The 13,582-nt window shown below is 42.0% G+C and overlaps 1 protein-coding gene across 1 annotated transcript; it reads left to right on the plus strand.

The window, feature by feature from the left end:
- Positions 1-283: 283 nt before the first annotated feature.
- Positions 284-12,930, plus strand: Ppcs (phosphopantothenoylcysteine synthetase). Its single transcript, XM_089549170.1, has 7 exons — positions 284-1,066; positions 2,205-2,293; positions 3,142-3,278; positions 6,559-6,782; positions 8,454-8,573; positions 9,495-9,560; positions 10,486-12,930. The coding sequence occupies exons 1-7, from the start codon at positions 926-928 to the stop codon at positions 10,741-10,743; spliced, it is 1,035 nt and encodes a 344-aa protein (XP_089405296.1). The 5' UTR covers positions 284-925; the 3' UTR covers positions 10,744-12,930.
- Positions 12,931-13,582: the final 652 nt, after the last annotated feature.

Raw genomic sequence — 13,582 nt, forward strand, 5'->3', positions numbered from 1 at the left:
TAAACGAGCTTGTTTTTACTTTTTGATTAAAATAACTTAAATATTTCTCTTCTTTCTTTGCAATGCACTGGGTTAGGCACAAGTCTGTGACTACTGAGTGCAAACTTCACATCTTGATATTTCTTAAAAATTAAACTAAACTGTGATGAAGCCTTTTTTTATTAAAAAGCTAAATAATACTTAGAATTAGCTTCATACAGTAGAATGAAGGCTATGATTAGAGCTTTAAGCTACTGGCCACCATGACTGGCCATGCATGCAGTCAGGTCAAGCCAAGCCTAGCTGATCGTAGCTGTATGCGGCTATTAAAAGTTTCGGTTGTGTGTATTGATCTCATCAATTGTACGCTGCGTAATCGACTTCAAGCTTTTCTGAATACTTTGTCCCGTCCTCTAGAAAAGGGGGGGAGCCCTGACGATGACGTATTCCCGGCAGCCTTCCTCATACCATCGCTACCGGAGGCCTCAAGATAGCGCGTAGCGGTGGCCTTGTTTCTACAGGCGCCCCTTCGCCGGCGAGACGGTCTTCCTTGTTCACTGTGTAAATAGCGTGTCTCGATAAGCGTGACACTCCTGCAGCTTGCTTGCAATAGCACGCTCACATACAAAAAAAAAAAAAAAAGCGTAAAGACTCTCTCTACGGGGCGATCGTCGGTACATCGGGTAAACAATCAGGCGGTGAACAGTTCTTAATTGACCCAACGCCAAGCGGCGAATAGCTGGCTGAGCGCCGCAGAGAAAATCGTAATATGACGACATGAAGAGGAAGTCGGTCGCGATTCAAACGTCGGAGGACAAACGGCGACGTGCGGTGGCGAGGCGTTCGCGAAGCGGAAAAGGCAGCTGGTTTGGTCGCAGTCGCAGCTGCGCGTCGTGGGTGCACACTCGAGTGTCTGCACTACTGCGCTTGGAACTCGCGAGCAGCTATGGCATCGGATGAGACCGAGAAGTGGGACTCTTTCTTTTGCGTAAACAAACCTCCGGCGGACTACGATGAGCAGAGACGGCGCATCAGTGATTTCTGTTCCTTGTTTGTGGACACAGCAGAGCGCGTTGTGCTCATCACGGTAGGTGCACGTGCGGTTATAAATGGGCGACCGTGACAAACAGTGCTTCGACCTGCCGTCGATTTCCAATTGACGGTCAAGGTGTATGTGTGCTGCTAAGTTATTTGTGCTTGTGTGCCTAATTTATACACTTACCCTTCATGAACTTGGTGCGTCGTACAGACTGCTGCAGGTTAAAATTAGCCGTTAGAGAGGATGACCGTCGCTCAAGCTAGCGCCGCCTCTCCTGGCTGAGAAGGGAGATGGGCTTTAGCATTTTTGAATGGCAGTCCAATAAGTGTACAAAGTCGGTTACTTTGAATTCCCCTTTCGGGGATATTAGATTAGGTGCACTGACGCAAAGCTGCGCTAGCAACTTGACGGGCATTTAAAAAGTTACTTATTTGCGCTGTTCTGATGGTAATGCACTACATAGAATTTTGTACTGCACAGTATCAAAGTACTGGTTATATCGGTATATTTCAATATTTCACAAATTTTCTGTTATAGGCTTCTGCAGCATATCTATTGGTAGCATTAAGTGATTCGCAACCGAGGTACTTTCTGTGATATTTAATTTATTGATCATTCAGTGAACAGCAGATACAGGATTAGTGACTGTGGAAACACTGTTCTGTGCAGATTGATTATCTCTAACAATGGCGGGAAATGATTATCATGCCTAATAAATAGTGGTTAAACAAAGTAATCCAATTCACTGAATAGTACGCAATTCATCATCATGAATTACATTTCGCTGATACAATCGGGGTACACAACTTGAGCTTCGGCTGGGACAAGAGTTCCTATCAGCATTCTCTTCCCGTGATCATTTTACCGTTGTGCACTTTTATTTGCTTGATTACTAATGGAAGGGAGATGGCAATGATGTTGCTGGAGAGCCAGGTGGAGGAACGAAATTGGAAAATCTGCTGGAATTGGGTTGCCGTGGCCAGTAGAGGTCTTTTTTCTGTAGTGCAACTACGTGCCCAAGCATTGTACCAGTGTTATTGAATACTCTTTACATAAATTTGGATAGAAACTGTAAAATTCATATACTTATAGTGACATTCAAGTGTTCAGTCCATTTAGCTGTTGCTGTATGCATACTGTTTTTCATACATGTATTCTGACATGCACATTTTACACTTTCTGGCAGTCTGGAGGAACAACTGTGCCGCTCGAGCACAACACAGTGCGATTCGTTGACAACTTTAGCGCAGGTACAAGAGGCTCTGCATCAGCCGAGTATCCTTTTTTTGTTGGTGAGGGTATCAGTTTTTCTCTGCTTTCATCCTGAAGAAGAGAGTGAGAGCTAATGGGCAGGATTATTTCACCAAGCTTCAGGGCTCAGTTTATACATAATGTTTTCTACCTGGCACTGTGACAAATGACAAATCTGGCACCTTTCACACCTTCGCTGCTTAGAAAATAACCATTTGACTTGGTGATACTCTGAGGTTTACAGTATTGCTCTAAATGTGTGATTGTTGCAATCATTTCTAATGCTTCTGGCCTTGGTTAAAGCTGCAGGGTGAGCCAGCAAAAACTCTGTTGGTGCATTGCACTAAAATGAATTCAACACTGTTTGGTTTGACTCACTTTCATCGTTTTTTTATGCAAACCATTAATCACTTCTAATAAAAGTTGGAACTCACGGATTAGTTTTCTGAGCTACCGAAAAACAATTATTATTAAACTTTCTTAATACCTGTACATGCTGGCACCATGTTTTGACAGGAATGGTGATCAAATTTAACCAATAACAAAAAAACTACTAAACCTGATTTTAGTGTAAAGTGACTATGTTAATGATATCTGTATTTTTTCTTCTGATTACCAGTGTGAAGACAAATCTAATTCAACACGGCTTCCTCTGTCTCATGTTTCACACCTGCCAAAAAGAAACATGGTGTTTGGTCTCTCTTATTAGCGATTTTGTGGGAGCCCTTAAAATTAGGTGTTTAGAATTCATAAGGGTTACACTCAAAGCTTCTTGCCGCAAACCAAAGTGCATTTCGAAGGAAGGAACAGTGGGTAACTCTTGTCTCTTGACTATACTGGAAAATGTGCCTTGACTGGGTTTCCTGTGCAAGATACTTCCTGGATCAAGGCTATGCTGTGCTCTTTCTGTATCGATCAACTAGCCTACAACCTTTTGCAAGACGTTTCAAGCCTGGCGAACTTCTCAGCTATCTACAGTTTGTGCCTGGTGAAAACAGCCGCATTGAAGGTGAGAGCTTAAATCTGGCATGTAAAGCAATTGTACTTGCAGAAGCTGAAGTCTTCTACTGCAGGAAGCAATATCTATGTTTTGCTACGAGGGAACTGCTTTTCATTTTCAGCAGCAAGCTTTCAAATAGTTATTGTAAATGGCGGGTAAAATTGAGAAATTATTATTCAGGTTTTAAGAAAGGCACAAACATGCGCATTAATTCGCTAGCTCTGTGAAAAGCTGGACATGTTTTTGTTTATTGGCAGGACCATGAGGAAGAGTCATTCTTATTGGTGAGCTTAGTAGTAGAACGCAGTACCCGAAACACATCCCGTCTTATCGCATGAAAAAATCTGGCTGCTGTGAATACTCCTGATATAATTCATGCACTCCTGAACGTCAGCGATACAATGGCAGTGAAAGTTCTCTTTATCACGCACATATAATCTGATCCGTCCTTGAGTTTCTGTGAAGGAACTCTGCCTTCTAAATTTGGGCAAATACTTTTTGATACAAATTTTACACTTCATCTAGCTTAATTCAAACATCAACTTTATTTGAGCCAATGCCTTGCTCCCATTTGTGTCAGGTATGTTAAAAGGCTCCTGCTAATTCGAAGTCTACATAATACAAACAAATTCTTGGTCCCCTTCGAGTTTATCGTAAACCTAATGCAATGAAAAGAAATGGCATATCAAAACACTGCATTTCTGCAGATAGTTGTGTCACTTGTGTTGTGAACGAAGAATGGAAAAATTTTCTCTGTGGAAAGAGGGATAAGCTCTCAGGCGTGACAGCAACCGACGCTAAGGCCCGAATGCCAAGCTGTCACTTTGCTGTATTTAAAAACAGATAGCTGGAAATAGTGGCGCTTCATAATGGACATTTACAGCTGACATTCTGGAGCAAGCTGGGTGCACGCACTAATCCTAATACAGAAAAATACAGGGAAGTAAGTTGAGCAGTGTTGGCATCAGAGGATGTGGCAAGCTCTTTGAAAAAAATGCTGCCTCCAGGGGGTCATAGGAGGGCTTGCGAGTGCACTTTTTTGTAACAATGAGTCTCTTTCCTCTGGAGATGTGCTTTTGTCTTTATTCAGGGCTTCTTCCCCTTGTGTTGGCACACACGCTGTCTTGCTTGACTGCCCCTTTTCCTTATGAGTTGTCCGCATGACCTTCATGGTTACTTACGTTTGTTTGTGTCATTTTTTGTGTTGAGCATTTCCAGAATAAAAATCTGAATCCAAAGATATAAAAGTATAGAAATCAAAAATGCTAGAATTCCTTTGGCTCATGGGGCATCGCTTTCTTTTGGTGGACAACTAAGTTGATAAACCAAATTCTTCTTCAACAGAACTTGTAATTCTAAAAAAAGGCTTTTTTCAGTCCACTAACCCAGGCAGTTTTATCATGCGCTTTTGTTCTCTCCCCTCCTACATATGATTTTTTTGCTGCAGTGTTTGCTTTGTGTTTCATATTAATATTTTATGTTTTATTATTGAAGAAAAGCACGAAACAGCAAAATTTTTATTAAGAATTTTGACAGTCTGGAAAAGAAAAAAAATCTTACAGGAAACATGTTAGTGCAAATAGCATATAGTCATTGCTGCAGGTGTGAGAAGTGGCTCTTGTAGCAAATAACGATGCTTGGACAGACTGAGGAATGCAACTCAATTCATAAGAACACCAAGCTTGTGAAATGGTCTCATTTTTTCCTTAGTTTTGTTATGCAAAGTGGTGATCAGAAAGTACGGTTTAAACTTTTGAATTGAAAAGTTAATGAAACTAGTTTATTTTAGTAGGTTCTTTAGTCATTAATGTGTAGTAATAGATACTTAAGCTATTACTTAAGCTATCTAAAACGTGCAAGAAACAGAGGCTGATACAGCAAAGCATTGCTGCCAGCACTGCAAAGTTCAATTCTGGAATTTTATCTAAACGTGAACGGTACCCACAGGTCGACAACACCATAAGGTGCTTTACGTGCTGTGCCGTAGTTGCAAATTGACAAGGTTCCAGAGCGTAAAAAGATGTTTAATAAAGCACCAACGATCAGCCACATGCTTTATTTTCATTGCTGAGACAAGGTGCCCAAATGATATTCTTCAAAGTAGTGGCTAGTGCCAGATAGCACATGCTCTCTCTGTTTAAAGGGACACTGAGGAGAGCACTATGAATATTTCTTTTATAGCAAAATCCGATAGTTCGGCATGTCATGGCTTTGTTGTCACTTGGCCGGCAGCGAAAGATGCATTTATTTCTAAGAAACTTGGATGCGAAGTTGAAAAAGTTTTTCCCGCCGCTCTGATTCAAACTTGGGATTCTCCTATGACGACACAGGACTAAGTTACGTAAAACATGACGTGCACATGACGTAACGCAGACTCCGTGATTTCTGGCGGCCAGCAGTGCGGCCTAGCAGCAGCCGAAAAGAAAGCTACCGCCGGCCGCACGTTGAAGGCATCTATTGCGGCCGTCGCTACAGTCGCTTCGCTTACGTTTGCACTGGCGTTTTGCCAGCGTTACGATGGATATCGTTCTCGAAGTCGCCAACGAAGTTCTCGCAAATAGACAGCTTTAGCATACCGTATAGCATGGCCGTGTACCTTGTTACCGCTAGCGGAATACCGGGAGCCAGCCTACTGCGGATGAGCAGGCGCTGATTGGTCCCGATGCTTCAGGCGCGCGCGTAGCTGCCGGGCACGTGGCGCCATCTGGCGCTGTCAAGAAGATTTGCGCATGCATTGGCTGCGCCTCAGTGATTTGTGGCTTCTCGTGTTCTAGTGTTTCTAGAACCATTTGGTTCTGTCAACACTGTTTTGTCCTATGACCTCATCACGCTTGTACTTGCGAGTTTGGCCTGTGGCGGCAATACCTGTATTTTGGTTCTTGCTCTTTTCTACGTTACAAGAGCTTTGTTGTCAGTATGAGTGGCGTTTTTGTAATCAGGAGCTGGTATTCTGTCAATACAAGCCAACTTCAATTTCTCCTCAGTGTCCCTTTAACCCTGCAGTGTTGTGGATGCCTAGAGCAAGTATGACTGTGGAAAACTTCACGATGATCAGAATTACATTAGGCCTGGCATACTGTAATGGGTGATATTGAAAACAGAAGTCCTTATAGTGCAAAATCTTATGTTTTAAACATGTATGGTCGGCAGACTGTATACCAGAAATCATGCTATTGTAGGATGGCTTGAGCCTTGCTTACAGGGCTGCATAGAAACCCATGCATGGATCTCTTCAGTTGGGAGAATTCGCAATGAATGAGTGCGCATCACTATCTTTGCTGCGACACAGTGCGTGCAGATGCGGTTTCGGTGGTGCGACCTGCCCTTGAGGGTTACCAGCGAGCTACTGCGGGTGGCAGTCAGAGGCGTCTCCTTCAGGTGTGCTTCACCACGCTGAGCGACTACCTGTTCCTGCTGAAGGCATGTGCCGTGGCTCTGCGACCTCTGGGAGCTCGTGCTCTCCTGTATTTGGCCGCTGCTGTGTCAGACTTCTACGTGCCTCCAGAGGACATGGTGAGCATGCAGCAAATGGACCCATTGCAATGAATCTACTGTACTTGCACTCAACTAATCTTTAAGTATAGTAGCAAAACTTTACTTTGAGCTCAAAATGCCAACTAAGAGAACTGGCACAAAATCTACGGCAGAAACACTAAGAGGCAGGATGATTGCGAAAAGCTCGCATTTTGTCCCAGTTCATATTTCAACAGCTCCATGTAATGTTGAAAGAAGTAGGTGTGCTTATACAAGCAATGCAGTGTATTACTGGAAGTCCTGTACTCAGTGTTGTCTAAGCTGAGTGGGGCAAGCCAGAAGAACATTTATTGAAATAATCTCAGCGATGTTTTTATGTCTTCGACGTGCATGTCAGTGTTTACATGCCTTTCACTGGTGTGTGGCACTCATAGCACTGCTGTAGTATGTAGTCGAAACAAAAAGTGGAAGGGATGTTCAGAACAAGTCCTCCTTTATTGGTATTGGTGGGAATAAATCTTTGGCTGCCTTTGCACTAGAAAAGAAAAAAGTATAAATAATTGAACACTGTTTTGCTGTCGGCGGGCTTGCTTGTGTCACTTCCATCTTTTTGATCGAACCTTACTCAGTCATTGAGGTGCATGTGGGCACTTTTGAACTTTTATGCATTTGTGCTTTTATGCATGAAATGCTGAGAAGCAGCAATCAACAACTTTGAGTAACTGAAATGAACTTTTGTCTGTATTTGGGACGTGATGTAAGCAGGGCACCTTTATTTATCTTTCCTTTTTTAGTCCTACCAAGGCTACTGTGGCCATGCTAAGGAACAAAACTGCAGAGTTCAGCTGGCATCCTGCAGTGCAGAAATTTGTTAGTGCCAGATCACATTCGTTCAGAAATCAGAAATAAATTTTAATTTGTCTTTACATCTCAGGCACTTAAGCCACAGTAGAGCAGAGGTGCTTTAATGAGAGTACAGGAATGCTACAAGGAGTTACGTGCACCAGAAACCTAAAAATGCCATCAAAAAAGGGAGCGACAGCTTATATGCATATTTTGAGGTAAGGTTTGGCTTTGTGGTAATCTGCATCATCTTTTGGAGCATTCACAATCCTCGTCATTGAGATACTGTTTCGCCTATTGATCATTGAAGCATGAAGGTCGCTCCCTGCTGGCGTGGAGTTTAATAAGTTTGAGAAATAGTACAATACCATCAAGCTTGATGAATGAAAAGGCGAACCCTGCGATAGTGAAGATGTGGCATAATAAAATGGCAGTGACAGCATTTCAGCAGATATCCAGCCATCCGCTAATTTTTGTGCAGTGTATTCAATTTTGTGTGCTGGAAAACTGCATTCTCAAGAAGGCGCATTTTCGGATAGAAATCGGATTTAACCCAATCCTTGCACCCCAAAGAGATTTCGTGAAAATCGGGTTAAACCTGATTTTCAAGAAATCTCTTTGGGGTGCAAGGATAAAGCAAAACCAGGTTTTACCCGAAAGGAAAGGGCCTTGAATATATGCCAGTATGCTGTTCTATATTGGTAGCGCTGTAAAATACCCACTGGGCCCTCCACAATTACTGCCTGCATATGGCAACTGAAAATCGGGATTTCAGGCAAATCTGGTTGTGTGGGGTAGTTGAGTTGCTTCATGTTATGCACCAGCAGAACGCAATTTTGGGAATTCCATGCAATGATTTTTGTCCAGCCCGAGCACAAGATCCACTCGGACACAGGGCCACTACAGCTGCACCTGCATCTGGTCCCCAAGATGCTCAAGCCCCTCATCTGCCACTGGAACCCTGTCGCCTATGTCGTCTCTTTCAAGGTGCCCCACATTGCTCGTTCACTCTGGTTGTGGTCGTACTTAGTTGCAAGGAGCCACCTCTCAATAAGTGCCCTGGAAACAGAAGCTGCATAGAAGCCGTCATCCAATACATTCTCAATTACTTTCCACTTTTATTCAGTACTTTGAAGCAATGTGCTGAACCCTGTGCATATTCTCACTGCACATTTTGAAGCAGTGCTCAAGCTATTGGCAACTAGTAACTGTACAGTTACTAGTGGTAACTTGGATTGACAGTGAAAAGGCTTGAAATTAAATTGCAGACAAAGGAGCAAGGTTTGAGAAAAAAAATTATAGGCATAACATTAATGGACAGCAAGAGTGGAGAGTGGGTTGGGAACAAACACGAATTAATCTGAAATCAAGACGAGGAAATGGACACATGTAGGGGGGTAGGGCATGTAGTGCAGAGAAAAGATGACCGATGGTTCCTTGGATTCCAAGAGAAGTTGAAATGTAGTAGGGGATGGCAGAGAGAGAAAGGTCAGCAGATGCAGTTTGGAAGTTTGTAGAGGAGACAAGGTGGCCTCAGCTGGCACAGGCATCCTCACACACCAAGGGAGCCACTCACAGCTTCACTGTAAAACATTAAGGGTGCAAGATTCTTACACAGGCTTCAAGATTTAAATGAATTTCAATACATTATGGAGTAGGTGGCATTTAATGTCATGCAATGTACTCCTCTTGCATCTGTACCAAGAGAAACAGTCTTGAACATGTCTCGCTGCTTGGCATTTCACTTGGCAATAGCAATAGTTGCTGAAGCTGAAGGTTTAAGAAGTAGTGAGATATTGGCTGATAGGGCAGCAAGTCTAGGTCTAGATACCTTCAGTAAGTGTCGGAAGTGTTAGAGTCAATAACTCATAAATCATTGATCATGAGCATCGCCGGCTTTTTCCCCAGTTGGAGACAGACGATGGGATTCTCCTGGACAAAGCAAGGAGGGCCCTGGCTACCTACAAGCACAAGGCAAGTGTTGCTTAAAGGGCAACTCAGGTGTTTCTTTTAAATACATGCATTCCACTGAAACTTTCAAGGCAGGTTCTTGACTTTTCTGATCCTGTGTGCCAAATTCGTAATTGGGTGATGTTTTATTTCTGCACAAATTAATTTGAAACTTTCTCAATCTGTGGCCACAGTTGCCACAATCGGGGCAATTTCTATGGGCAATCTTGTTTGTGCGTGTGGTGATATGAGCTGCACGCCTGTCGGTATTGGCTCTGCATTTGCTGACGAAAAGACATTTTGAGCATGTTTTTTATCATTTCAAATGATCAATTATCAAAGCTAGAAGTTAAAGTTGAGAGTTTAGCTGTTCATCGTGCACACAAGATGTTTTGTGATAGCATCCATGACGTCATTTGCGGTCTATTGCGACATTATCTTTGGTCGAAACTCAGTTTTGGTCTTGGTTTCCTGGTTTTTTCCATTTTATAATTGTCTTCCTCATTATGTTGAAAACTATTCGTTGCAACTAAGCAAGGACATCCAAGAAATGTCGTACAGAAGTCAGTTCAAAATGCTCGAAAATTCTCCTGCATTGCCGTTTAAAATCTTACCAGATGCTGCAATTTTCTACAGAGCCAGCACTATGAAATAAAAAAATGGAACTGCTCTGTGCAGGAATTCTTTTAGTCATTCTGTAGTCAATTCACAAGTGATAATGTTAGCCAGACTGGTCACTTACTCATTTAGGGTTAATATATAATTGGCAGTTGTGTGCCTTACATATCATGCGACTAGGAACCCTTTAATTTACATTTGGCTGGAAGTGTAGTCACTTCATATGTCATATAGTAATTCATTCCACTGAGAAACATGAAATGACTGCAGTAGAAGAAAGCCTGTCTACCTAGTAGCATTCGATACTCACTAAGGCCTTCCCTTGGTGCAGCTTGTGATTGGCAACGAGCTTCACAGTCGCAAACACCGAGTCATCTTTGTGACAAACGAGGATCACCAGGTCATTAAGCTGACCACCGAGCAGGCTGCCGCCGGCATCGAGATCGAGCAGATCATTGTGGAGAAGCTGTCTCAGCGTCACGCAGAACACATACTCAGCAGCCCTGCTGTCACTCCCAGCCTCAGTAGAGGCAATGTGACTCCAAGCAGCGTCACTGGGAACAGCAAGGGCAACAGCATGCCACAGTGATTGTCACAAAGGGTTCAGCAGAAGGCATGTTCATACACTTTCCCATTCCATTGTTTGCAGTGCTACAAGTAGCGCCACACTTGACCACTGATGTACTGCTAAAGATACGTTCTGTAACTTCGTCTATGTGCACGCAAATAGCGGATATCATCTGAAGTTGAGTAGCTTCACTGTGGCCGATCTGCTCGTTCTGTAGCTGTGTACACTGCCCGTCTCATTTGCTGCGTTATGATTTGCCGAAGCTAAGGAAAGTGCCTGTTATGTTTCGTACAGGTATTCATTAGTGTGTCTATTTAGTCAAATGGTAGCCACATGGAGTGGTGCACCTTGGTCAACTGTTGACACTTGATGCGGCTCTAATGAGGGAGAGAGACCACAGGCTTTCACTTCTCACATGTTCTGGGCAGTGTAGGTTGTGTTTCATCGTTTTCTCCTTAGGGGCTGATAGTATATATCATAATTTTTTGTATAGCTTTGTGTGTTTATATTTTATAGGTATAATTACATAATTACAACAATAATGTGGTTGTGCAGTAGTCTTAGTAATAACACCCTAGGGCAGTATTGTTACAGGTTGTTGGAGAAACTGACTGACCACTGGGCATATGCACACTGTTTCGTGATACAAGGGAAAGGAAATGAGGGACAGATCAAAGAAGAGCTTTAGCCTATCTTCGTATTACCGTATTCCTGTGCAGTTAAATGCGGAATTTGTTTTTTCTCCTCACAAGTGTTACAGTCAGGAGTAGAAGCGATAAGCGTGCCTTACGTATTGAGTGCAACTGCAAATTGCCTTTGTTGTTTTTTGTTGTGCAGCAGCTTGTATCATTACAATGCAACGTAAAGAATAGAAAGCTCTTCACTTTGTTTTGCATATGGTTTATACCTTGGTGGAGAAAGCTGCGGCCAGAAAGTCTAGTGTTATCACTGAAAGTTGATTGAGCAGATCAATGTCTGCATTGCCTAGTGCAACAGCTCATACGAAAATTATCCTAAATGAATGTACCTACTTACTGATGGCCAGCGTAAGACAACCTTGTGTGAACAACATGAACAAAATGTGAATAAAATATGCATGAACATGAACAAAATATGTGAATAGTATGCTTATAAAATGTCGTCTTTAATTAAGGGTCATCATTATTTCAGCTTATATTTGCGGGAATTCGGTTACATGCTATCAAATTCAAGTTCTTTGGCGCATTTATTGCCGATGGCTGTGGGTAACAGCTGTACACAATGGCACGGAATTCATTACTACAGAGCACAAGCTCAAAATTTTTGCCATGAAAAGTTTAGAATTTGAGTTGTACTTTGCAGAAGTGCCCAGATTTGTCAGCATGCACCAGATCGTATATTTCTTTTTAAGTTGGGCTAGTGCATTCGAAACTACACTGATATTTCGTGAACTTTTGCCATGGTATTTGACAATCTCGCAAAAAAGCCTAGAAAGGCTTTCGAGTAGAGTCGAGTGGCATAATAAATACAGCTTCAAACTGTTGCGAGTTTTGACAATGATGGTTCAGTGTTCCTATTCTATGCGAGATCTAGTACCTGCTTTTATGACTTGAGCTTCCCAAAATGTTACACAATGCAGTGAAGTGATATGTATTTAAAATTTGCTCTTCTTTTACTATCCATAAATCTTTGTCAGAAAATACTAGAATTTAGGTGGCCTGCATCTGCTTTCTTTCCTGACAGTACCTGTGTAAAATCTGAGCACAATGATCACAAATACGTCAGCCATGTAAATTTCTTTTGCATGGAAAAAGTAGTCTGGCAAACCTTGACTGGCATGCAAAATATATTGTGCGCTTGATGTCTCACCTATGGCCCATCACTGTGACATGCATTAATGGCATTTGATTGCAAATTATGCTGAGCAAGGAACTTTCACATTTCACTTTGTTGAGGCTGTTACAATTGTAGTCGTTGATGTGAAGTATGGTTATGCAGCGAGGTTTACTCAGCAATTACCATGGCGCCAGCAAGGAAGAAACAGGAGGGGAAGAAACTGATGTATGTCAAAATTGTGGTGATTGAAAAAAAAGGCATTTGTAGTCCTCACAGAATGAAGTTAGAGGCCTTCTTTGTGAATACATTTGGAATGCTTTTGGGAGATGACGAATGTATTTTTTTTTAGCAGTGCAATGCCGGAAAATTTGCAATAAACATATTGACTTCTTGCATGATGCTCTAGCATAATACCTCTACACTCCTGCTTTCATATTACAAGCCAAACAGCAGTTTCAGAACTGTATTACACTTGACTGGAGGAATTAAAGACAAGACCCTTAGCTCTCTGTATCAAAAAAAAAATTGAATTCCACAGATTGACATCAAATAATCTACATTCTGCAGAAGACATTAAATAATTAGCTTTTTTAAACATGCCTCGCATACTCCCAACAAATCTACTTTAATTAAAGTCGAATTTGGCTGCTGTAATTTGAAGTCACAAAGCATCAGTCAGATAGTCCTATTGATACCTGTAAAAAAAAAAAATTTTAAATAAAGAGAATGAGGCTGCCTACACACAATTTCACGAAAAATGCTCAAATCCACCATTTCTGCAGAATATTAAGAAACTAGCAGACTTAATTATTCGTGACAATACTATGCACCCAAATCATGGTGAAGCAGCGTAAAGACGCACAGACAACGACAGAAAAGACTCATCACAACACCGTTTCGCTATCTCAGGCCACAACAACTAGCCCATCAGTTCATGTTGTTATGCATCCAAGTTATGAGGCACAATACAGTGGAGGTCTCGAAGTATTTCAGCAAGCTTAAAATTCAACAGCCTATTCAAGAAATAATGATACTTTATTTGCAT

This window comes from Amblyomma mixtum, chromosome 6, assembly GCF_055824585.1.
Source record: "Amblyomma mixtum isolate Tamu chromosome 6, ASM5582458v1, whole genome shotgun sequence".
In the NCBI taxonomy this organism is placed as follows: domain Eukaryota; kingdom Metazoa; phylum Arthropoda; class Arachnida; order Ixodida; family Ixodidae; genus Amblyomma; species Amblyomma mixtum.